This window comes from Somniosus microcephalus, chromosome 5 (genome assembly GCF_052327205.1).
Source record: "Somniosus microcephalus isolate GS21.2 chromosome 5, FLI_Smic_1.0, whole genome shotgun sequence".
Lineage (NCBI taxonomy): Eukaryota > Metazoa > Chordata > Chondrichthyes > Squaliformes > Somniosidae > Somniosus > Somniosus microcephalus.
Window position 1 is genome coordinate 128085091 of NC_140991.1, and position 27710 is coordinate 128112800.

A 27710-nucleotide genomic window follows, 5' to 3' on the forward strand; every position below is an offset into this window, starting at 1 on the left:
AAGCATTCCCTGCTACCATTGGCTCTCCATGGCCCACGTGATCCCAGGGGACGCATCGAACAAACTGCGCCCCTGGGATACGCAAGCACTGCTCGCCGGCAGTTGGAGGAGGCCCAGGATCGCAATTCCACGGGGGCCCACAGCTCAACGGCCGGCGCGCTAGCTAAGTGCAGGTGAGAGGCTTGCACCCGCGGGAAGCCTCCGACCCGAACTTCTGGGCCAATATCTATTGTCTCCTTTCTCAGCCCCATGTTTCTAAATTGATACCAGTGAAAGCTTTCTGGTTCAAATTTAAACAAAGAGCTCCTGAAATGCAACGCATCTGTGATCTTCAACAGCTGCTAGAAATAAAATCCACTCATCTCTTCCTTCTGGTTCAAATGAAATCCAGTCCAGAGCTAAATAGTAGTAGCCAAAGGCATGGATCACTGCCAGCTATGTCACCTGACCCCTGGTGCACATAAATCATAAAAGGTGAATTCAAATTAATGCTAAATTATATATATAAAAAAAACTGTTAATCCCCTGCATAAATGCTAAATAATGCACCTCAGTTAGATTTGACACTTTTCAAGGCACCATACCGTAAATGTTGATAAATGTATTTCCAATTTCTACATACCTTGCTGCAAGGCATTAGTAAATATTTAGAGAAACAAAGCTTTTGTAGTTAATATCAGTGGTACTGGAAAAAATTCTGTTTATTCACTGTTCATTTTGTCAAGAGTACATGTTTTATTGATGGTGGCAGTGGGGAGGGGGACTGCTCTCTGATGGGACTGTTCTCTGATGCAACATAACCAGTTTATAGATAAATGGAAGACATTTGTTTCTTGTCTATGAAAAAAGTTGAAAATCTTCATCTATTTTTGGGAATGCACCAGAAACCTACTGCAGCAAAAGGATTAAAATACTATATTGGTGCAAAAATGTTCTCCTATTTGTGGCAGTCAAGTTCAAGTCAAATTACATGCGAGATGTCATTATATACAAATTAGGCGAAATAAGATGATTCCTTATATTCAATTACTAGTTTTTAATTAATATATATTTTACACCATAAAATCAAATATCTTTATTGCATATAATTTAAAATCAGCTGGTTCCCTAAAACCTGGAATGTTTAAAATGGCAGATCCCACTGATAAAAATCCTTAAGCAACAAATTTCTCTTGCTACAGCTTAGGAAGATGTTGCAGAGTTCTGAATACATTTCATGGTTCACGAGAGACTATTGGCCCAGATTTTGCAGTAAAAATAACAGTGAGGCTATCAGTGCTCACTGTTATGAGAGTAAATCGGACAGCAACTTCCAGCGACTGCACATGGGTAGTTAAACACGGACATCAGGAAGCTGCTGTCCGAGTTGCCCTGCTCCTCCAGAAGGTGCGCTGTAACAATACCTTGCGGAGAGATTCGGCATTGGAAATTCACAGAAGGGTGTAAAGTTGGGATACTTAGGTGACAGATACCCACTAAACACACCAGGGCTGAGGATACTCAGTCGTTGAGTATATTCAAGATAGATTTTTGGGCACTAAGGAAATCAAGGGATATGGGGATAAGGCGAGAAAGTGGAATTGATGTAGTTGATCAGCTATGGTGTTATTGAATGGCGGAGCAGCATCGAGGGGCCGTATGGCCAACTCCTGTTCCTATTTCTTAAGGGGAAGCTAGATAACCACATGAGGGAGAAAGGAATAGAGGGATATGTTGATGGGGTTAGATGAAAGGTGGGAGGAGGCTCATGTGGAGCATCAACACCGGCATGGACCCTTTGGGCCGAAAGGCCTTATTCTTTGCTGTAAATACTGTGTTTCGATCGTGGGGAAGTTATTGGAAACTATCGGACAAAATAAACTTTCATTTGGAAAGGCATGGGTTAATCAAGGAGAGTCAGCATGGATTTGTTAAATGCACTTCATGTCTGACTAACTTGAGTGAATTCTTTGATGAAGAGAGGTTGATCAGGGTAGTGCATGTATGGACTTTCGGAAGGCATTTGACAAAGTGCTACACAGGAGGCTTGTTAAGAAGATGGAAGCCCATGGAATTAAGGGAAAAGTAGCGGAATGGATACGGAATTGGCTCAGTGACAGGAAGCAGAGGGTGGTGGTGGATCAATGTTTTTCAGACAGAGGTGGTTTGCAATCGTGTTCCCCAAGGGTCAGTTTGGGTCCATTACTCATTAACTTTTATGAACGACCTACTCAGCTATAGGGAGCAGCATTATAAAGTTTGTAGATGATACAAAACTTGACAACTTGGTAGATAGATGTAGACTTCAGGATGACAGCCAGGATGGTGAAATGAGCAAAATCATGGCAGATGAAGTTCAATGCAGTGAAGTGCGAAGTGATGGACTTTGGAAGGACTAATATGGAAAGACAATATACTATAAATGACAATTTTGAAAAGTGTAGATGAGCAGAAACCTTGGTGTCCGTATACACAAATCCTTAAAGGTGGCAGAGCAAGTAGATAAGGTGGTTAAAAAAGCATACAGGTTACTTGGGTGTATAAATAGAGGCATAGAATATAAAAGCAAAGAGATCATGCTAGAACTGTGTGGAGTTTGCACATTCTCCCCGTGTTTGCGTGGGTTTTCTCCGGGTGCTCCGGTATCCTCCCACAGTCCAAAGATGTGCGGGTTAGGTTGATTGGCTATGATAAATTGACCCTTAGTGTTAGGGGGATTAAATACGTGGGGTTATGGGTATAGAGTGGGATATGTGTTGTGTAGGGGTTACGGGGATCGGGTGGGATATGTGTCGGTGCAGGCTCAATGGGCCGAAATGGCCTCTATCTGCACTGTGGGGTTTCTGTGATTTCTCTGTGATTGAACTTTATAAATCACTGGTTAGGCCTCAGCTGGAGTATTGTGGACAATTCTGGGCACCACACTTCAGGAAAGATGTAAAGGCCTTAGAAAGGGTACAGAGGAGGTTTATCAGGGTGTTACTAGGGATGAGGGACTTCAGTTATGAGGAGAAGTTGAAAAAGTTACAAATGTTCTCCTTGGAACAGAGAAGGTTAAGAGGTGACCCAAGAGGTTTTCAAGATGAGGAGGGGTTTTGATAAGAGTAGGTAAAGGCTGTTCCCTCTGGCGAGTGGGTCAATAACCAGAGGTAATAGATTTTAAATCATTGGCAAAAGATTTAGAGGAGAGACAAGGAGAATTTTTTTCACTCAGTTGTTGGGATCTGGAACGCTCTACCTGAAAAGGTGCTGGAACCTGATTCCATTAATAATTTTAAAAGGGGATTGGACAGGTACTTGAGGATGAGGAACTTACAGGGATACAGACAAAAAGCGGGGGGTGGGGGGGTGGAACTAAGCACAACTGCTCGTTTAAAGAGGCAGCACAGGCAGGATGGGTCGATTGGCCTTCTGTGCTGTAAGTTTCTATGATTCTAATACTATGTATGTAAAACATTAGGGCTTGTCCATTCAAGTGGAAGTGCATTTTTAATGACGTGATAAGTCTTAAATACTGCCAAACAACTTCTCTAGCACTGAAAATTAACTTTTACAAGCGTGGGGTCTCATTCCTTCAGACTTTAATTATTGTTGGAGATTTTTTTTTAATTTAAAAAATGTAATTAAAATGCTGTAAAGTACTGCATTTTTAAATGTTACAACGTATATAAAAACCACAAAAATATTCAGATTTATAGTTTTAAAAAAATTCAAATTTCTGGATCTGGTGCTAAAATCCTCCTTCAGTGCTAAAACGCTAACTGCTAGATAAGCAAGTTTGAACTTCTGCCAAGAAAACCCATACACATTAAGCAAGCATAACATTGCATGTAACCCCCTACCGTCTCATCGGCTTATTTGTCAACTTTTTAACATGATAATCTGAAAAATGGCATTCCATTAGTGAGCCTGCAGAGAAATGAACTAAACACAGCTTATTAAAATAAAACAGAAGAGAATAATCACCAAAAATGAATAAACAGAAAGAGAAGCCAAAGCAAGTAAAATATTAGAGTTAGAACAGGACATTTTCTTGACTGTCCGTGTCAAATGGAATAAATTGTCAGGTTACAATCTGCAGATTAAATACCACTTAAAATTTCTTCTATTAACTCCAGCAGTTTAATGACAAAAGTGCACTTTGCCAGTGTCTCAATAATACACTTCCCACCACTTATAGCAGGTGCGTTCATGCAAACAGAATTGCTGGTAGAACGCCGGAAGAAAATGTATTTTCTCTCTCCCCCGGTAACAAGTCGCCTGCTGCTCCCCAATTTTTGCCCTCTTCAATGGAAGCAGGAAAGAAGTCAGCGAAAAGCTTGTGACTACGACGGTGGCAGGATATGCCCAGATAAAAAATGCGGAAATGTCAACTTTGCAAGAACGATTAACTACAACAGATGTGGAAAAACATGTGAAGCAAAGCTAAGGAGGCTGGTGGAACAGAAATTCGAAAGGCTCTGGCAGAAAAAAGCTGTGGCCTTTTCAGTGCCAGTGACTGGCAGAGCAAAACCTGTGGGAATGTGAATTCAGCAAGATGATCAGAGTGGAACACTCCAAAGCATGCCAAACTAGAATAAAGGACTGGATATGGAGGTGGATCTAATGAAAGAGAAACCTTAATGAGGTGTGAACTAGCGAGTAAGCACAGTTGTTTCTCCGTGAAATAAATGGAGCATTTAAGACGCTATAACCGACAACTTAAAAATTGACTTTAATGCAAATGGTTATGGCTTTTTGGCTGATATAGGTGACTGCCTATTTTAAACATAGATGTTTTAAGTGGTGGGAATTGTACTGGACTAATATGTCCACAATACTAAATATTAATCTGAATCATACACAGTATCTAAAATACCACACATTTATTTGAGCCACAGGCTCAATGATTAATGAGGCTGCCAGACAATGAAACTGAACTGCAGAAGATGACGGATACAGCAACTCCTCTGAAGAGTATTTGGGAGAACAGCAAAATAGGGCTAATTAAAAATCTTGGTATTTATTCATAAAAACACCAGATGTTGCTACTCTTGGAATACTGTGAAGAAAGGCTGCAATACCGTGATATCCTGTATGACCTGTTGCACCAGCGCTGCATTTGCCACCATGTGTTGCCTAAGCTGTGCTTGCTGAAGCAGAAGGCGAAGGATCTGTGCAACAACGGGAAGCTCCTCCTGGCAGGTGCCATTTGCTCGCAGACTCTGCAGCATCAGTCGCAGCAAGCGGGGGATGCGGACCAGCGCTGCAAGGCATGACCCCCACAGCAATTCTCTGCAAAGAAATTGTCAATACATCAATTTTTCAATATAGGCCAAATAAAAAGGGGGGGGGGGGGGGGGAGGGAAAATCACACTCCTAAATCGTTTAATAGACTAAGAAGTTGGGGGCTATTTTTGCATTCCATGATGATCTATACGCCATAAACGTTTAAATCTGTGTCCCTTAAACTTAAGGGAGTGAAGGTGAGAGTAGTACCTAGGGGAATTATCAGGGTGAGAGAAAAGTAAGGGTTTTACTGGAGACAAGGGCATCAAAGTAAAAGGTAAAAGGAAGTTTCTCAGACAGGAAAGTGGTGATAAATGCTCCTCCAAAGGCACCCCTGTTGGAACACTTAGCTGCTAAATGCATAAATGATCTGGACTTCAAAATTGTGGGGACAATATTTTTCTGATATCAAATTGGGGGTTTGGCGATTGTGGTGAGAATTGTGAAAAACTGCAAGAGGACTGAGATAAGCTAGCAGAATGGGTAGAAAAATGCAAAGCCATACATTCTGGAAGTAAGAACAGGGAAAGGAAGTATACTTTAATTGGCAAGATTTTAAATGGAGAAGAACCACCTCAGGGTCCAGATATACAATTTATTGAAAGTGGCAGCACAATTAGAAAAAGCCATGAAGATGGTAAAGTGAATCCATTTTTTTTAAAAAAAGGGATAAAATACAAAAGTTGAACCTGTATACAATCTTATTTTGATCACAATTGAAGTATTATGTAGGTTTGGATACCCCATTATAGTAAGGATATAAAACCAATGGAAAAGGTGTGCAGCATTGAGTCACTAGGATATCATTGGGGATGAAGGGTAATAGTGACGAAGAAACACTCGAGAAGGTAGGATTTTTTCATGAACGGAGACGGTTTTGGGGTGACCTGATGAGGTCTTCCAGATTTTTGGAGTGTGACAAGTTAAATAGTGATAGATTGTTTGCACAGGTTAAACAGATGGTAATGAGCGAGCGTTATATTTATCATCAAAAAAGGAATTAAAGGCGAACATAAAATAAAAACTCTTTACAGAGAAAGTGGTTAGAATGGAGAATTCCTTGCCACAAACAAGTGTTAAAGCAGAGTCCATAGATACTTTTAAAAAGAGAATCGGATAACCTCTTGCAAAATAGGATAGAGAGTGAGTAGGAGAGTGGGATTAAACTAGGTGGTTTGTGGAGAAGAGACATTGGCACAGACTTGGTGAGCCAAATGACCGATTGTAACATTCTGGATAGCGAGAACTCATTGAGCGACTACAGTGGTTAAGTTTCACCTTGGAACCTGGGCATTAGCCCATACTGCAATGAGTTTGAATATTTTCAATCCACTTCACAAATTCTGGTTTACTAGTAATGTATTTGAAATTAATACAGAACTTAATTATTTTTAGCAAACCTGTTGAAAGCTAAGACTACTCAGTATTCAAATAGTTAATCCAACTTCTGTAAATTCAATAACATATTTTTACATTGAAAATCTTTGAGGATTCTGTACAATCCAGAAGAATTTGCTGCTGATAAACGTGGTCAGATTATTGAATGAAGACGATATTGCTTTATCTAGCTGTGGGTCAGGAAACAAATGGACACAAATCACATTTGACAGTGTAACAAACATCTTGTCTCCTGTGATCTCATTTACAAGTAATTGTCTTAGAAATGCTTCAGAGGGGGAAAAAATGTACATGGTTCACAGAAATGCACAGAACACAGAATTTTCCAATGCATAGGGACCATTAGAATCTTTTTTTAAACTGACTTTTACTGATAAATGAAATTTATTTTGGATGAAGAATCCATAAAAAACAATTGCATTTTGAGAAAAAACATTCCCAATGCTTTCATACGAATATAAAGAGAAGACCGGGATCATTTTTAGGTTCTGCTGAGTCTTTATACTACAGCAAATGTCAGTCTTTCATTTGTAATTATATATGGAGCAAGAACAGTGCACTGACAGTTACCATACCAATAGCCCCTAAAGACTGAGCTCATCAATCAAAGACAGACTTGGGTCACACACCAAGGCATTCTTTACTAAAAGCAAGTTTGCAACTGCACACCCACCCCGCCACACTTATTCTGCAACAATTTTTATTATTCCACCATCATAGTGGCAGGTAAGTGAAAGAAGCCACAGCAATAAACAAGATTCCTTACTATTACTTTTAATTAAAGAAGCTATCTAGGGGTTAAGTGACAATCTGATTGGTGAGTCCCATAAAAGTGGTATCTATGAACTGTGTAATTGTGGGATGTCATAACCAGTGTTCAAAATAGATATCCATTTTCTCTAAATCTACCCGAGTTTCTGGGTTTCAATACCACTCCCACCCTGCCATTTTTAAATTGGCATGCATCAAAATAAGAGTTATTAAAATTCTGAGTATTACAAAGGAATGCGAATGAACTATCCAAATAAAGGTCAACTGATTGCAGCAGTATTGCACTGAACTGTTCACAAGTTGTGTCCCTCTATTTCCTACCCCCTCCCTCCCACCACTATTATTTTGCTCAACGCAACTTTTCCATCACATAACGTGGGATGGTCTGGTTTCAACATACCATTGTTTGATTGAGGTTAGTAAAGAAATAGTACAGGTACCAACTACTGTAAAAACTTTCCCAAAATTCTCCTGAAATAGAAATAGGAGGAAAGGATTGGGGGTGGGGCGGGGGGGAAAAAAGAGAGTGAATTCTATACACTACTGGTCAAATAAGGGGAAAGAGATAGGCTAAGTAACTATAAAGCAGTTAGTCTTACATCAATAGTAAATAATCTGCTAAAGTTCATAATAAGGGATAAGAACAACAACTTGCATTTATATAGCACCTTTAACACAGTAAAATGACCCAAGGTACTTCGCAGGAGCGTTACCAAACAAAGTTTGACAGTCAGAGATATTAGGCTTGGTCAAAGAGGTAGGTTTTTAAGGAGCGTCTTACAGAAGGAGGTAGAGAGGCGGAAAGGTTTAGGGAGGGAATGCCAGAGCTTAGGGTCTAAGCAGCTGAAGGCACGGCCGCCAATGGTGGAGCGATTAAAATCAGGGATGCGCAAGAGGCCAGAATTGGAGGAGCGCAGAGATCTCAGGAGGGTTATAGGGCTGGAAGAGGTTACAAAGATAGGGAGGGGCAAGGCCACGGAGTGGTCTAAAAACAAAGGATGAGAATTTTAAAATCGAGGCATTGCCAGCAATGTTCCCTCATTTGTTTTTTGGGTGGGGCTGCGCAGCACATTCACATTTTTGCGCACGCGCAACTTCAGGCCTGAGCTGCACGGGACAGGCAGAGAGCTGTGCAGCTTATAGGGATGTTGGTTGCCAGACTGGGAGCCAATATAGGTCGGCGAGCATAGGGGTACAGGTACACTATCCCGTATCCGAAAGCCTTGGGACCAGCTGAGTTTCGGTTTTCGGATTTCAGAAGGTATTATAAGACTGGAAAATTTGTATTTAATATAAATTTTAAAAGTTCAGGCCACCTCTTGCGACTGTTCCGTGTCTCATTCCCCTTCCTGCTTCTCTGGAAAGCCGGATATCGGCGGACTCCTACTAAGCTGGCCCGCAAATCAGGTCGGGGGAGTAAAGAATATCGGACGGGCTGCGGTCCAGGTCCGGGGGGGGGGGGGGGGGGGGGGGGAAATCGGGCGGAGAAAAGAATAGCGGACGGGTCGGGGGGGGAAAAAGAATATCGGACGGGCCACTGTATTGTTGGGTTCACTCTCCCGATACCTCCTTCACACTGCCCGGCTCGGCCTGCAATCTCCTACCCAGGAGGGAACTCTGTGACCCTCTGCCCTGCTCAGCGTAAGTCGTGCGCCACTCTGGTCATGTCGTGCGCACGACTTACGCTGAACGAAAAAACTTTCGGTTTTTAGAGGTTTTCGGAAGTTCGGATAAAGGATAGTCTACCTGTAATAGGTGAACAAAACTTGGTATGAGTTAGGATACGGGCAGCAGAGTTTTGGGTGAGCTCAAGTTTAGGAGATAGTAGGTCGAAGATAGGTTATCACATTTCAGATGTGCATCCTTCACCAGAACGGAAGACTGAGACACATTTATCTAAGACTGGGTAAAAAAAAGTGAAGAGAAAAAAGGGGAAAATAACCAACAGATATACCAATTGCAGAGAGGGTAAGAGTTAAATAACCTGCAAATTGCTCAATAGAAAGTACTATTTCTGCTGCACTTGCAGCTGGTTTTATTTTCTCTCTCCATTTTTTCACACTTGTTTGTATGGACCTCTCCTGCACCTTTTCAAACCTCACGATTTGCACATTCTTGTGTCCTTTTTTAAATGTGGTTTGCCTTATTGATGATCTTTTATACAGTCTAACTATATTCTGTTAAGCAGTTTGCAGGTCATTTAATCCATTCCCTCTGATTGTTGGTTCTCTCCCTTGGCTTTATTTCTCCTCCTCCCCGCCCCAATTTTACTAAAATGTCTTTCTTTTTCCAGTCGAGTTCCAATGAAGGGTACATATCCAAAATATCATAACCTGTCTTTCCTCTTTACCGATGCAGACTGACCTGTTATGTATTTCCAGCATGTTCTGTTTTTATTTCAGCTTTCCAGCATTTGAAGCTATTTTTTCCTTTTTAATTTTACTGCGTGTGACTGAACGTGGGAAAAGCCATAAAAAGGCAAATGGGATTTGGGGTTCTCCATTTAGGGTATTGAATACAAAGTAAGGAACTACAGGACTCCGTATAAGACATTGTTTAGGCTGTAGTTGGGAGTGTGGTTCACCGATTTAGGCTTTAAAAAAAAAATTAGTTCCTGGGACGTGGGCGTTGCTGGCAAGGCCAGCATTTATTGCCCATCCCTAATTGCCCTCGAGTGGTGGTGAGCCGCCTTCTTGAACCGCTGCAGTTCGTGTGGTGAAGGTACTCCCACCGTGCTGTTAGGGAGGGAGCTCCACGATTTTGGCCCAGCAATGATGAAAGATCGGCGATATACTTCCAAGTCAGGATGGTGTGCGACTTGTAGGGGAACTTGAAGGTGATGGTGTACCCATGCGCCTGCTGCCCTTGTCCTTCTTACTGGTAAAGGTCATGGGTTTGGGAGGTTTGCTACTCATTATGGAAAGGATATCAGATGCATGATGAAAGGATATAGTCCTGGTGAGAATGTTAATAAAAATTAGGACCATTTTCACTGGAGTACATAAAATTAATGGGGGAGTCTAACAAAAGTTATTAAAATTATGAAATGGTTTCAGAATAAAAGAGATACTGTATTATTTACATTGGTTAATGACTCCGTAAGAGCACTTAGTCCTAGAAACATAAAATTGTGGGTTAGGAGGATTTTTTTTTTATACAAAGGATTATTTGGATATCGAAAGCATAAATACAATTGGCTATCAAAGAGATCATTCACGACATTTAAAAAGGGAATTAGTTAAATATTAAAGGCTATGGGAAAGACAATAGCATACTCAACTGCAATCTGGCAACAATAAAAAAAAACCAGCACCGCAGTTATCACCAATGCTCACAGTACCTGAAATCAGAATGTTTCAGCAGAGAAACAGGTCCTTGGCCCATCAGACCTAAACTGGTCTTTATCTCCACATCAGCCATCTGGTCCAATCGATTTTCCTGCTCATTTACCAACATGTGTCATTTTTCAAGCAACTATCTAAGTCCCTTTTGAACAAATGTACGGTCTCTGCTTCAGCAACAATTTGTGACAAAGAATGCCACCTTATATGCAAAAAATGTATTTTCTATCTTCCATTATTCTTTTGACTATAGAAAGAAAGAACATTTATTTAGTGACTTTTATGACCTCAAGGCCTCCCATTTTGTGCTTTTGAAATATAGGCCCAGAAATTCGGGTCGGGGGCTTCCCACGGGTGCAAGCCCCCGATCTGCACTTACCTTGCGCGCCGGCCGTTGTGCTGTGGACCCGTGTGGAATTCCGATCCGGGGCCTGGTCCAGCTGCCGGCGCGCAGTGCTTGCGTATCCCAGGGGTGCAGTTAGTTCGATGCGTCCCCTGGGATCACGTGGGCCATGGGCAGCCAATCGGAGCAGGGAATGCTCCATTCGTAAGTCTGACAGGAAGTGCTGTCAAGACGTATAAATACTGCGGCCCCAAAATAGCACTAAATCCTCAAATAAATTTTAAAAAACATCACATTTTTTAAATAAACTATAAATTACAGGAAATAACTATTTTAAGCAATAATTTAAATTTTTGAAAAAAATAATTTTATATTCTAATGGGGCTAAAAATAAACTTACCTTGCTTTAAAGTATTTAAAAATAATAAACCTGTGGAAAAAATGTTTTAATTTTAATTAATTCACCACTTACCTTGTAAAAAGCAGGCCTTACGCCTGCTTTTTATATTTCTAAATTCTGCAGGCTTACCCTCCGGGGGAAACCTGTGTAAAAAAAAAAAAAAAAAAAGTTCGATGCGCACGCGCAGCCTCTCCTGCGCACGCGTTCGAACTCTGAACCCCTTCGTTCAGAGGAACGGAAGTGCCGGTTTCCCGCGCATATGCAGTGCATGCAGGAAACCGACACTTCCATCGGGCCTACGGGTGAGTACCCCGTGCATACTCACCCGTGGAGACCCGAATTTCTGGGCCATAGTCATTATTGTAATGTAGGGAAACGTGACAGCCAATTTGAGCACAGGATGGTCCCACAAACAGCAATTAGATTAGTGAACAAATAATCTGTTTTAGTGATGTTGATTGAGGGATAATTATTAGCCAAGACACCAGGAAAACTCCCCTGCTCGGAGTGTCACGAGATCTTTTACATCCACCCGGGAGGGCAGACACAGCTTAGGTTTAATATCACATCCAAAGGACAGCACCGTTGATCTATAAAATCTAGTGACATTCTCCCCAATCAATCTGGCTCAACAAATCCTACATTGCAACAATGGCTACTTTTCAAAAGTACTTCATTGGCTGTAAAGCGCTTTGGAACGTCCCGAGGTTGTGAAAGGTACAGTATAAATGCAAGTCTTTTTTCTTTAAAAAGTACATCTTAGACAGGATGAAACTTTAGCAAACGATCAACAAAAATAAATCTCAAATAGCATATTGGGTTGCAGGCTGTACATGTAGTGCATACTTTTCTATGCTTCCCAACAGTAAGAACAGGCGAAGAGTTAATGGAGACAAAAAAACTGAGCAAACTGGCCTTCTTGGCCAACAAAGATAAAGAATATGGTTGAATATAGAGGAATGCGAGCAGAAAACTCAAGGAATTTTAATTACCTCTTTTGTGCATTTCCTCTGCTGTTCCTTTCCAAGGTTAGTATGAAGTAAAGGAGGCTGTAGCAACACCCGACAAGGAAATTCAACAAACACTCATTGGGAATAAAGGCTGGATCTATCAGCTGGCCAACGGCTTTTAGGATTGATCCTGCCGTGCTGTCTGGCAAGAGACTCACACCCACCTGAGTGACAGAAACACGGTTTACATTATGAAACAGATGATTACTCTGCAATAAACATTCTTGTTCAAACATTTTCCAGCAGTCTAATCAGAAACACTGGAAAATGAAAAGAAACAATATATTTTCATCCGCTTTCTTTTAGTGGATATAAAGTGACTGACAATTCATTAGCACTGTGGCATCAGTGCTGGTGCATGGTTCAGCTAACAGCAGATACATACAAGGAGGAACGAGAAGGCCTTGGATTCCCAGTAGAATACCCTATTTTAGCATCCCATGTGGCTGTTTGAAGAAAACATGTTTAAGCAACAATTTGCCATATATTCTGCAGGGTTTACTTTGGGAAGTGATCGGAAAATGGGAGTTTACTCACTGTTAAGACATTAAAGACACCATCAGACACTCGGTGGATAATCTGAACATAATTTATCAATGGGCCTTGAATCAACATCAGAAATGACTTGCTGAGGAAAGATTTATTGAGGACTCAATTAAGAACAGAGATGCTGTAATGGGATGATGGTAGAGTTAGTATTCAGGAAAGATGTGATCAAATGGATGTCTTCATTTGAAACTATCCCACAACTACCAAATTTGTTTTCCATTTAAATGATCCATGATTTTTTTTAAAAAAAATTTTTAAGTTAGGGAATTTTGTAGGACACAATTTCAATCAAGTATAATGGAAATAAATTGAATATGGTTTGACACACAGGTACTCACCATAAGGCCTTGCAAGCTTTGGATGTGGCACTTGGACTGGGTGCAATTCAGTCCAGCGATTCCTGCCCCACCTAGGTGATAAAAGTGCTGGTACTAACTCCCATTCACTACTTAAGGCTCCAAGACTTTGGTTCCGATCAACCATTTCTCCCATAATTGGCTTAAGTTTCACTTGGGCTTGCTTGCATTGTGCCAGTGAATCCTGGCTGCTGCCTTTGGCTGGAGTGAGATATTTGTACTGCTCTGAAGAATGGATAATTGGTTCTATTTCATAGTAATGCAAGCAGGAGCAATGCTTTCACTGCCTGCTCACATCATTCTGAAGCTGGAGAAGGCAGAGCTCCAAGGATGGTCTCAAAGGCAAGCAACAGGCACTGCTCCAAAGCCACCTGCCACCAGTGTGCATTTTAATGATTAACAGAAGAGTCAGGTTTTTTAAAGCTATTTTCAATCATTAAAATATGGATAAGAAAGAGTTTTTGGTGGAGCTTTGTGCAAGCTACTTTTATACTGCAACCAATGTCCACCATTCCTAGTCTGAGACCACCTCTTCCAGGTGATTGGCTGAATGCTCTCTTTTGTAGTTGGCGCCAGATACAACTTGGTTGTGCTAACAACAAAGGAATATTAATAACTGAGTAGCTACACCAATGGTAGTAGAACATTGAAATGGAATTAAAGCACAGCTGTCCTGCAACCCATGTGATAGGCATCACTGGCTGCTTTAACCACATTTGCATTTCTGGTACAAGTTAATGCATTTGTGACTAAAAAGCTCACACCTAGGATTTTCTTAACGTTAACGTTTCAGGTTGATGACCAGTTCTGATGAAAGGCCATCGACCTGAAACACTAACACGGTTTCCAGCATTTTCTGTTTTTATTTCAGATTTTCAGCATCTGCAGTATTTTGCTTTAATTTTCCTTCAGCCTATCTAAATCATTGATGTGCTTCAGCTTCCCCAAGAGTTGATGAGAATGGCCCTCAGGCAAATCACTGCTTGGGATTGTGGCCCTCAACCAAAAGTTAGTGATTACCCTTGGTTTGATATTTTGAAATTCTATGCTTGCATGAGAAATTATAACATGATCTAAACATTTATCTGGAGTCAATTTTACTCCATTTCTGTCTTCAATCTTTGTCAAAGATTGAAGATGAATTGTTATACTTCAAGAAACTTGCATCAGTTATGCATCTCTCCCTCAACCAAAGTCACTGGTTTCACAACAAAATAATCTCCAAAATACTGACAAAAATCCCCCCCAAAAAATCATGTAATAAAAATAAGATGTGAATTATTCAATCACCACAAACCAGTGAGCCTGATTATCGGGAACAGCAACTTACTTGTATAGTTTAGGCAAGGGACAGGTTTTGTTCTCCGGGGGAAGGGGGGGGGGGGGGGGGAAATGGACAGAATTAGATTCCCAAAACACTAGTAAAAATAAAAAGTGGGAATTCCATGCAAGGAAATGGAATTTCACTTATTCAGTCACTGTAAACGAATGGTCCTGCCTATAAACCCAATAAATCAAAGATATGGTGTCATTATGTAACTATTAACTGCCGTTCAAGGCTAAAAATGTCAACTTTGACCCAAGGGTTTCAGAAGCACTCAACAAAATTGCACGTGGCTGCTTTTGTAACTCAATAGGCACTTATTTACTGCATAGTCTGAAAATAGACATGAGTATTTGCTTTATTACTTCCTTGGACATTAAATTTAAAACATCAAATGCCAAGAATAAATGTAAGCAAAAAACATGAATCTTGGTTAAATTTCTACTCCAAAATCACCAATTACCACAAATAATACTCAAAAAGCTGTACTGTGATAAACCTGATCACACTAAAATAACTTTAGAAACAGTTTCACTGTTCTTGTGCTACTTGTGACAATATGAATCAGTTGTATCACGTTTTGGACCAGAAGCTCTCACTCTACAGCAAGCATAGTACATAATTTTTAAAAATGTTTTTAATAAAGCCAGCCACTGCCTCAATCTATTTTTTTTTTTTTTAACATATGCTAAATCAAGTGAGTGAAGGTGTAGAAAGATGCCAGGAATGGGAAACTATAGTTGAATAGAGATTTGAAATATTGGGACAATTCCCACTGGAGCAGAGAAGGTTAAAAAGCGATTTAAAAGTAGTTTTAAAAAATGCATGGTTTTGATTGAGCCAATAGGGAAAGACTGTCCTCTGGTTGGGGAGTCAGTGACCAGGGTCATAAATTTAAATTGACACTAAGAAAGTGATGAGAGGGGTATGGAGACATTTCTTTAGACAGAGGGTTTCTGAAGTATGGAACACCTTGCCACAGGAATTGGAGGCAGAGAACACTATAGGGAAAAAGTCAATAAATATTTGAAGCAGAAGAAAATAAGAGGTATGTGGTGAGAGCAGAGTAGTTGGATTGCTACAGCAAACAGATGAGCCCAATTATCTCCTGTGTTATAAACTATTAGTTAAAAGATACTTTTTATTATTTTCCCCTTTGTTTCTTATCATCTATAATCCTCAATGAACAAATGAAATCCTAAATTACTGTATATTTGATTTTAAAACTATATTGAGATCTGATGTGAAGTTCTATTGCTCAAGAACTGGAGATGCAAATGCTAAGGTATAAGAATAATTACTGTAGCTTAAAAATAATTCACAGACCAGAATTTTCTGTTTGTCATCCAGGGTGCATTACCAAATTTGTACCAAGATAGCGAGGGTAGTAAAGACACTCTTGAATGCCACAAGAGTGGAGGCTCACCTAGGAAAGGGAGTCCTAAATCCTAAAGATACTACATGGTCAAGAGCCTGCATTTTGAAATACTCTCTTGTTCTACTGCCCGTAAGTGCCACCCATAGAACAATATTGCTCCATAAGCTCAATTAGTTGGAAAATAGCAATGGTCCACAATTTTAATAATCAAAAAGGCCAGAACAAGCCCGTTTACTCAGATTCTGATGCCTCCACATTACATCTCATTTCAAAGTTTTGCTTCATCGTTTCACTGATAATTTTTTCTTTTTTTTTATCCCACTCAAATTCTCTGTACATTTTGTGTTACATTTTTTTCTGTCAAGAAGTTATGGTATGCCTTAGAGTTTCCTTGCCTCCTCTTCATCAGTCTCCATCTCCAAAGTCCTATCTTTTTTCTATCTTCCCCTTCCACCCCAATCTGATACACTGTCTTGGGGGTGCTTCACTTCTTCCAATCTGCCTTCCATTATCTCTCTTCTACATCTGTTGCAGTAGAACCTCTCCATAATTGGAGTATTGAAACCTTGCTTCTCAGAATGTCCTCTGCTTTTTGACAGTTAAGTATACATCACAGTCCAGGTTAAAACCAGAGAACGTGCGAAAATGTTGGACAGGAAAAGAGGTCAGAAGCTGGCTATTCTGCAGCGAGTGACTCACCAAAGCCTTGCCACCATCTACAAAGCACAAGTCAGGAATGTGATGGAATACTCTCCACTTGCCTAGATGAGTGCAGCTCCAACAATACTCAAGAAGAAGCTCAACACCATCGAGGACAAAGCAGCCTACATGATCGGCACCCCAACCACCACCTTAAACATTCACTCCCTCCACCACCGGCACAACGTGGCTGCAGTGCGTACCATCTACAAGATACACTGCAGCAACTCGCCAAGGCTTCTTCGACAGCACCTTCCAAACCCACGACCACTACCGCCTAGAAGGACAAGAGCAGCAGGCACATGGGAACACCATCACTTACAAGTTCCCCTCTAAGTTACACACTATCCTGACTTGGAAATATATCACCGATCCTTCATCGTCACTGGGTTAAAAGCCTGGAACTCCCTCCCTAACAGCACCGTGGGAGTAACTCCACCACAAGGAGTGCAACGGTTCAAGGCGGCGCATCAGCACCACCTTCGAGGGTAATTAGGGATGGGCAATAAATGCTGGCCTTGCCAGCGACGCCCACATCCCAGGAACAAGTAAAAAAAACTGATCCATCCACTCTGTCTCATACAGTTGTGATGCATTATGCAGCTCATCAAGAGACTCCTTACCCTAGGTGCCATGTATTCTCCTGTGAGACGCGAAAAAAAATCAAAGTCTCAAGGCCAATAAGAGAAAAAAAAACTCGAAAATTCTTCTCCAATCCCAATAGGCGATTACAATTAGTCCAGGAGACCAGAGTGACATTAGTAACTTACGAAGCTTCAGTTGTTTTCTTTTGTTCTCTTTGCTCTACTGTTGTCACTTCTGCTCTTTGGCCATGCACCAAGTTTGAGGCAACCCTCCTGATTTTTCGCCATTTTGTTAGGAACGGTCTGGCTTCAACTTTCTGCCTTCCCACAGCAACAAGTCTGAAGTTGTGAACTTGGTGGAGTGGGACAGCCAGAAGATCCGAACACTTCATGCTGCACGGAGTTGGTGTCTCAGCACACACTGCCATCCTTGTTTGCATCTTTTCTGCCTGATGCAGCAGGTAATTGAGGACCACGATTCCCCACCCCGCCCCCTGCAAAACACAGTCATCCAAAACAGTGACCCATCCATAATAATCCAACTAGTTACTGAACTCACCAGATGTTTACAGATGGCACTTTGTAAGATATCACAGCACTGGATTCTGGAAGGTATAGCCGATAAACATTGGCATAATACCTGAAAGATAAAACACCAAAGCAGTTAATAGCAAAATAAGGACATACATTATACCTAACTGTACTAAATATGGGAGGCTATTTTCCAAAATGTTATCTAAATTTTACATATATGGGCAACTGACATTTAGGATTGAACTTCAGCCAAAACTATATGGAATTTACAAAGATTAAATATGTATGATGATCAAGAGTAAATGAGAGGAATATCCAGTTTGTTTAGAGCTAGTATAACGAGAAGCTAAAAGTGCCCAAAGTTGTATCAGTAGATGATTGCACAGGTGAGCAGATTGTCCTGCTGACAAACATATGGCCAACAGCAGAAATGCAACAGCTCATGGGACCAGAGCCCAGACAAACAGGTTTCGTTAAATTGAGATCAATTAAAAGCATATTCATTTTATGATAGCCTATAACAAAACTCTGAAATGTAATTAGAGCCAGATATAATTACCAAGTGGGGGAAAAAAAAAAATCAATAAATACTTTGAAGCACTTTGACAGTGGGTTAAATATCAGTCTACCATCCTAAAAGGATTGTAATACTGTAGTTAGCTTAACAAGAGTCTGTGCAGCCTGAAGGAGCCTGTGAATCAGGCAATAAATGAAGAGTGAAAGAGAAAATGCTGGAAATACTCAGGTCAGGCAGCATCTGTGGAAAGAGAAACAGAGTTAACGTTTCAGATCAATGATCTTTCGTCGACTAACTTTTTCCAGTTCTGACGAAAGATCATCGACCTGAAATGTTAACTTTCTTTCTCTCTCTCCACAGATGCTGCCTATTTGTAGCATTCTCTCTTTTTATTTCAGATTTCCAATAATGAAGAGTGACATGTTTTACAAATTTTAGCAAAAAATATTCTGCCGATGAGATGAAAGTGTTCACAAGAGCACGACTCAAGATAAATGCATATCTCAAGTTTATGCTCAGTAAGATCACGCATTTGTGCGTTTGCTATTCATTTAGATTTTTTTTGTTCTTCCTCCCCATGACTTGCAACACCCCCAACTGAGCGCAAGTGACCTGCTCCTAGGTTTTTGGCAACACTGTTCATGGTCTGGTTGCCAGGAGATGTGGTACCGTCTTCCTAATGGTTAAGTTTGCTCAGCATCTTTCCGTGGTGGCACAACTAAAATTAGGAACTTGCCTTGCAGAAATTTGTGGAAATAAAACTCCATCCCTATCCATAATAGAAATTCAACATGCTGCACCATCTTTGTTTCACTATTTATATCCCCCACCACCAAACACACACAACTGGAGCTGTAAAACAAAAGTAATTTAAATTTCTCACCTATAGTGAAAAAAGAGAGTAGACGGTTCTAAAATTTTGACTCTTCCCTTCACAACTGAAACCAGAGCTAATTTGGCACATCAATTTGAAGATACCCAAGAGGTAGGTCTCAATTGAATCCAAATTCCCAGATAAGAGAACATTGATCAGTTGAAAACTGGAAAATTGACGTAACCCTCCTGCCCTAAAATTTACTTTTTCTTCCAAACTTTAAAATATAGATCTAACACTAATGACTGAACACTTATTTGTGCGCATCCTCTGGTGGTTAAATCAATGGCTACATTGAAAAAAAGAGGCTAAGCATTACATGGAACTGAATAGGGCAAGGTGCCTTAGTAACTAATTGCTCATGATTAAGGAAGGTCATGAATAATTCAAAAGAATATCGATAATGTTGCAGAGCCAAGTTAAAGATGCATAGAAATTGTAATATCACACATAATACAGCATAAACAGACAAAATACCTCTGAACAATAGTGTTAATGCACCTTTTGAAATAAATTCCTAGTATGTTTTGAAATAAATTCCTAGCATACATGATATATTTTTAAACATAAAAAAATTTAAAATGCTGAAAATGCAAGGCAAGTTAGTCAGCATTTGTAAACAGAAAAGACAGATTAATGTTTTGGTTCCTGAGCAAGGATTTTAAACTTGGAATGTTAGTTTGTCTTTTCTTTTCATAGATGCTGACAGACCTGCTATTTCCAACATTTAATAAATTTCTATTTTTAGCATTTGTAGTTTCTTTTTAAACCACTCAAATTACCTAGTTACAAAACGGCTATGAATTTATTTAAATTTGCAAGAAAAGTAAGTTGGAAATTAGTTTAAACATATATAGTACTAAAATTTCTAATATCCAAAATAAGGAATTAAACAAACAAAAATCAAGAAAACACATTTTATAACAATTCAATATATCCATTTAATGTGTCTTTTAATGCCTTCATTAAAGTTTTTACTTGAATGTTTCAGCCTCTCGCAAAAGTCTGCAACAGATGTAGGAGAGATAATGGACTTGATATTCTTGTCCAAAGCTATGACTTAACGAGCTGAATTCAGATTGTGCAGTCTCAGCATGTGCAAAGTACCTAATCTCCCAGCATCATCCAATTATATATATTGGTGGGACATTTTTCTTTAACTCCTAGCACTTTCTGCCCAGTAGCTTTTCTTCAAATCTTTGAGATGTTTATCGTGAGTGTTTTTTGGAAAAATAAAACAGAGCAAATCCAACTTCCTCAATCTTTCCACTCTTGCTTGAGCTATCATGGGGAGCATCAAGCAGAAAGAAGTGTTTAATCGACGAGAGGTAAATAGATCATTGGAGGCTTCACTCTTCCACTTCAACTGCCAGTGATAAAACAGCACTGGTAGTGGCCAAGGAAGTGCCTGCTGTCTTGCACTATCCACACATATGTTCCACAAAGTCACAAAAAGGTAAAAATGAGAAACCTACATTATTTTTCTTGTAAACATTTTTAAGGCTCAATTGCTACTTGAATTATTTTACCTCAGATGTTGTTGAGTGTCAGACAATTTTCTATTACAGGTTATATTAGATAGTGGTATGATAGATTGAATACATTTAGACTGCAATTAGCATGCTCAACATCAGTATGTCGCTCAACAAATGAGTTTTATTGGTTCAGACATATTTAATTGTATGAGGTAACAGGATTTTTTTTTAATCATGGTTTTATGTCCTTGGGCTGTTTGTATTTTAAAATTTTCATACAAATAATTTCAACTGAAGTATTATTTTACTTTTTGCTTGCAGTTATGTTGGCCAAATAATCCATGTATTTTCTATAAAAATACAGAAACAGACAGGCATAAAGTTTTTTTGTGGATTAAAGATATTTTTTGGGGACTCAGCACTAAATAGAGTGGATCTTCAGCACACTAACCGAGTCAATAGTCACGTGCAGTTCTGCAGAGCAGTAAGGTTTGATTTTAGTTCTATACAAAGTTACATTTCAAAGATTTTCAAGAATTTAGCCACGAATGTGTCAATTTATAAACAAGCCCAAAAACAAACCTCATTACATATAGTACTTGAGCACAGAATTATTTAAAACCCAAGGGCGTTAATATTTCTGGGGTTTCATTAATAGCTAGCTGACATTTTTATTATCCATTATTGACAACTTAAAACTACCTAATTCAAATACATACAACTACCTATATATTCGAACAGTCAACATCCACCAGATACATTCTCTCTCTTCTGCTGTGGGTGTAGTTAAGAATTTGATAAAACCTTTGTATTTGGCCTGGCCCTTCAGATATCTACCTTTATTGCATTTATAATTAATATAATCAGCAATATAATTGAAGGCTTTAATAAAAGTCCAAGCATTTGGATTATAGTTTTTTTTTTATAAACTAAAAGGGATATATCTATTGTGCTTAAAAGTTGGACTTTAAATTGTGCATTGTCCAGAATGCCTTCTGAAAGGTACAGTAATAGGGTGTAAAAGGTTAATGAGAAATCAATTAAAATGCATTGATATCAAATAGTCCAAAAATCTCTTTTTTTTAAATCCTGTATAGTTGTAATACATACATAACTGGACCCCCCCCACTTCTAAAAAGTGGCTGATGCAAATACATTGTTAAACAGAGTCTCACACTTTATCCAGATTAACATGCTCAGTGGAATTACAGAAAGCTAGAAATTTCCAGGTGATGAAGCTTAGCTTCCAAAGCCAGTGTCTCAGCCCGTGGGGCTCCCCGTCTTGCCAGAAAATATACTCCGTCAGGTGCTGCTTACACTGTGTGAAGTAAATGGGTTTGACAGGACAATATTAGCAAGAGTTGTAGCTGCTTGTGTAGTTGCTGATAACAAGAGATCTTCATTGTAAGGGCTTGGCTCAGATCACAGGATTTGTATAATAAGCACTTGCAATTGAGAACCTGCGAGACTGTTTGCGAAGGAAACAAACAAATGTAAAACAACCAAACATCCACCTTCATACCATAATGACATTTACACACACAGACTTCTTTTACTTCGGAGGCTACATTTGCGTGCAGCCCACCCTGATATAATTGAAGTCTTCACAGTCAGATATGTACAGGCCAGCAGAATGAGAAGTGAGCTTGGACAGGTAGTTCTTAGTGGGGCTAGTCTGCAACACAAAACTGCCTAATTGCTAATCTCAATCAAAGGTTGCTTGTGTGGGAAGTGGAAATATTCAGTTTGGTGTAATAAGAGGTGTGCCTTTGAAAGTGCAGTTTGATATATTATTGGAAGCTTTACTTTATACCCAACTGTCTTATCTGGTAAAGGACTACCAAATATCAACACTGCCTATTGGAAATATTTATTTCCCTAACATGAATATCTCTCGCCTAGTATAGTAAATTCATCCAAGCGTGGCCAAAGCTTTTGAAGTAGGAGGGGCTGATGTAGGTTCAGAGGCAGGAGATGTTGCAGAGATGGAAGCTTGTGGTCTTACTGATGGACAAGATGTTGGAGTTGAAACTAAGATCTAGATCTAACACCAAGGTTTTGTGTAGTCTGGTCCAGTCTCAGCAAATGGACAGGGAGTTGGTGGTGTCCAATGGGGGCCAATAGCAATGTCTTTGGTCCTCTTGATGTTCAGTTGAAGGAAGTTGTGACTCATCCAGGATTTCAATCAGGCAATCTGATAGTACGGAGGTGATTGAGGGATCGAGAGCAGACACAGAGGGACAACATGTAAATGAAGAATTGGACGGGGCAAAAGATCATGAGGAGCTCCGCTGGGACCTATGCAACAGCATGAAGAGAAGCCATTACTGGAGATGCACTCGCTATATTCAGAAAGTAGAAGTGGAGCCATGCAAGGCCAATCCCAAGGAACTAGACAACCAAGCAGAGGTGATGAAGGATGGTGGATTCGGCTGTATCAAATGCTAGAGGGATTGAGGAGGAGGGATAGTGCACCAAGGCCACAGTGGACATCATTCATGACTTTGGCAAGAGCTATCCCAGAGCTGTAAGAAAAGCAGAAGATAGACTGGACGATGGGTATGGAAAGTCACCCACAACATTGCCAATGTGACAACATAAAAATACATATTTACTACTTTTTTCATACACAGAAACACAAATGAGGAACGAGAGAGAGCTGATGAACTTGTACCCTTGTTGCATTCATTACAATTTACACGTAAAATTTACATGCAACATAAATTTGACATGAAAATTATAGAATGACTGCTGGATCTGAGAATCCAGGCTGAATCTAGAAAGTTCAGAGGGGAAGTGAAAAAGGACAGAACAGGGGCAAAGAGCGAGTATGAGAATAGACTGGCAGCTAACATAAGTGTGAATCCAAAAATCTTCTATTAGGCATATAAATAGTAAATGGGTAGCAAGAGGGGTGGGGCTGATTCAGGACCAGAAGAGGGACCTATGCACAGAGGCAGAGGGCATGGCTGAGGTACTAAATGAGTACATCTGTCTTTACCAAGGAAGATGCTGCCAAAGTCACAGTGAAAGGGGAGCTAGTGGAGATGCTGGATGGGATAAAAATTGATCAAGAGGAGCTACTAGAAAGGCTGGTTGTACTTAAAGTAGATAAGTCACCAGGACCGGATGGAATGCATCCTAGGATGGTGAGGGAGGTAAGGGTGGAAATTGCAGAGGTACTGGCCATAATCTTTCAATCCTCCTTACAGGGGAATTGCAAATGTTACACCCTTGTTCAAAAAAGGATGCAAGGATAAACCCAGCAACTACAGGCCAGTCAGTTTAACCTGTGCAGTGAGGAAGCTTTCAGAAACGATAATCCGGGACAAAATTAACAGCCACTTGGATAAGTGTGGATTAATTAAGGAAAGTCAGCACGGATTTGTCAAAGGCAAATTGTGTTTAACTAACTTGACTAAGTTTTTTGATGAGGGCAATGAAGTTGTACATGGACTTCTAAAAGGCGTTTGATAAAGTGCCTCATAATAGGCTTGCCAGCAAAGTTGAAGCCCACAGGACAATAGCAGCATGGATATGGAATTGGCTAAGTGACAGGAAACAGAGTAGTGGTGAACGGTTGTTTTTCAGATTGGAGGAAGGTATACAGTGGTGTTCCCCAGGGGTCGGTATTAGGACCACTGCTTTTCTTGATATATATTAATAACTTGGACTTGGGTGTACAGGGCACAATTTCAAAATTTGAAGATGACACAAAACTTGGAAGTACAGTGAACAGTGAGGGGGATAGTGATAGACTTCAAGAGGACATAGACAGGCTGGTGGAATGGGCAGACATGTGGCAGATGAAATTTAACACAGAAAAGTGCAAAATGATACATTTTGGTAGGCAGAATGAGTAGAGGCAATATAAACTGAAGGGTATATATAAAGGGGTGCATGAACAGAGAAGCCCTAGCGGGTATAGGTGCACAAAATATTGAAGGTGGCAGGGCAGGTTGAGAAAGCTGTTAAAAAAAAAAAATCACACAGGATACTGGGCTTCATAAGTAGAGGCAGAGAGTACAAAAGCAAGGAAGTTATGATGAACCTTTATAAAACACTGGTTCGGCCTCAACTGGAGTTGTGTATCCAATTCTGGGCACCGCACTTTAGGAAGGATGTGAAGGCCTCAGAGAGGGTGCAGAAAAGATATACAATAGTTCCAGCGATGAGGGACTTCAGTTACGTGGATAGACTGGAGAAGCTGGGGTTGTTCTCCTTAGAGCCAAGAAGATTGAGGGGAGATTTGATAGAAGTATTCAAAATCATGAGGGGTCTGGACAGAGTAGAGAGAGAAACTTATTCCCATTGGCAGAAGGGTCGAGAACCAGAGGACACAGATTTAAGGTGATTGGCAGAAGAACCAAAGGTTACATGTGGAAAAACTTTTTTACCCAGCAAGTGGTTAAGATCTGGAATGCACTGCCTGAAAGGGTGGTGGAGGCAGATTCAATCGTGGCCTTCTAAAGGGAATTGGATCAGTATGTGAAGGAAAAAAATTGCAGGGCTACAGGGAAAGGACGGGGGGGGGGGGGGGGGAAGGTGGGTAGGACTAGCTGATGTGCTCTTGCAGAGAGCCGACGAGCCAAATGGCCTCCTTCTGTGTTGTAACCATTCTATAATTCTATGATTTCACACCAATACACTGTCTGCATTGACATTCAAGTGGTGTGGTCATTCAGCAACATAATAGGGCTGTTTACTACAATGGTTCAAGTACAATATCCAGTGCTTGTTGTAATACGTGGGGAATCACCATGTTACAGCTCAAGCTCAACATTTTTGCCGTGTTCAGGTCAAAAAGGTAGTTTCAATAAAGCAGAGGCTATGAACCAAAATTTGCCATCTTATTTGTGCATACCAAGGGTTAATAATTACTCCCAAATTGCAGTATCAACCATTGGAAATCACAGAAGCCCATAGCGTTTTCCTGACTAAGTGGAAGATACTATGCCAACTCATCAATCCTTAAAAGCTAAAATTATTACAATTGTACAGGGCTTTGGTGAGACAACACCTGGAGTACTGTACACAGTTCTGGTCTCCTTATCTGAGAAAGGATATACATGCCTTAGTGGCGGTGCAACGAAGGTTCTCTAGATTGATCCCTTGATGAGAGGGTTGTCCTATGATGAGAGATTGTGTAGATTGGGCCTATATTCTCTGGAGTTTAGAAGAATGAGAGGTGATCTCATTGAAACACAAAAGATTCTGAGGGGGATTGACAGGGTAGATGCTGGGAGGTTATTTCCCCTGGCTGGAGTGTCTAGAACTAGGGTGCATAGTCTCAGGATAAGGGATAGGCCATTTAAGGCTGAGATGAGGAGGAATTTCTTCACTCAGAGGGTTCTGAATCTTTGTAATGCTCTACCCCAAAGGGCTGTGGAAGCTGAGTCGTTGAGTATATTCAAAGTGGAGATAGATAGATTTTTGAACTCTTGGAGAATCAAGGGATATGGGGATCGGGCAGGAAAGTGGAGTTGAGGTCGAAGATCAGACATGATCTTCTTGATCGAGCAGGCTCAAAAGGGCTGTATGGCCAACTCCTGCTCCTAATTATTATTTTCTTATCTTACGATTTATTTAGATGTCAAATACATAGAAGCAGTGAGACATGACAAGGTACAGCAAGTACAATACTTCAAATCAATAAAAATAGAAAAATTACACAAGGGGTTAAATAGTCTTTCTCAAACACATTTCTTACACAGTCCAATAAGAGACAGGTCTTTTGAATGAATGAGATGTATGTGGACGATGCCAATTTGCAGTTCATCAACAGAATTTAGTTCTCCCGCCAGAACTGAAGCATATGGGAATGTTCCCCAGAGAACAGTCCGGATCTCTCAAGTCAGAGCTTGATTATCCCTGATTAATGGCACAATGATGGGGGATGCGTCATATTAATTAGCAGCTAATAGTTTTAGTGTATAAATGAACACTTATAGAAAAGCCCCTGTATCCTAACTTCTAACTCAATCATCCTGGCCTGGTCCCATAGACATAGGAACACAGAAACAGGTAGGCCATTCAGTCCCTCGAGCCTGCTCCACCATTCAATTAGATCATGGCTGAACTGCACCTAAAATCCATTTATCCACCTCTGTTCCATATCCTTTGATACACTCACCCAACCAAAATCTATTGATCTCTCTCTTGAAAATTTCAATTGACCCGGCATCCAGTGGGGCCGGGGGGGGGGGGGGGGGGGGAAAGAGGAGGAAAGAGTGTTTTCCAGATTTCCACTACCCTTTGGTGAGAAAAAGTGCTTCACGATTTCACTCCTAAATGCCCAGCTCTAATTTTAAGATTATGCCCTCTTATTCTGGATTCTCCAAAGGATGATAGTTTCTCCATAACTAGCCTATCATTTTAAACACCTTGGTTAGATCACCTCACAACCTTCTAAACTAAAGAAAATACAAGCCAAGTTATGCAACCTGTCCTCAATTTACCCCTTCAAGCCTTGGCATTATTCCAGTGAATCTGCACTGTACCCCTTCCAAGGCCAATATATCTTTCTTGAGGTTTGGTGCCCTAAATGAAGTACTTCAGATGGGGTCTGACCAAGGGTCTATACAATTAAAGCATTACTTTCTCCACTTTGTATTTCAGCCCCCTTGAGATAACGGCCAACCTTTTTAATTGCTTTCTGTACCTGTGCACTCTTTTTGGTGATCTGTGTACATGAACACCTAAATCCCTTTGCTCCTTCATAGTTCCTAGTCTCTCCAGTCCTCCAAATTTTGTACAGGAAGAAAGCTTCCACTTTAGCTCCAGGGATTGGATTTTATTCATGTTTACTGTCCAATTTCAGAGAGATTTGGGGCAGCTAGAAGAAAATGGGTTGGGGAGACAGTGCTGAATCAACACCTGTAAAAAAGCCATTGCAACTTTCCTCAGAACA

At 40.3% G+C, this 27710-nt stretch overlaps 1 protein-coding gene across 7 annotated transcripts in view; it reads right to left on the reverse strand.

The window, feature by feature from the left end:
- The window catches only part of tex10 (testis expressed 10), a 128199-nt gene that overhangs the window by 5224 nt on the left and 95265 nt on the right, over window positions 1–27710 (reverse strand). For 4 of the 7 annotated variants that reach the window (XM_085988201.1, XM_085988202.1, XM_085988198.1 and 1 more), the window contains 3 exons: window positions 17960–18040; window positions 12493–12674; window positions 5043–5253 (listed from right to left, as the gene is read on the reverse strand). In XM_085988201.1, the coding sequence (XP_085844327.1) occupies window positions 5043–5253; window positions 12493–12674; window positions 17960–18040 (474 nt within the window). The remainder of the gene's footprint in view (window positions 1–5042; window positions 5254–12492; window positions 12675–17959; window positions 18041–27710) is intronic. The other 3 variants (XR_015078419.1, XM_085988203.1, XM_085988204.1) reach the window with 3 other exon arrangements.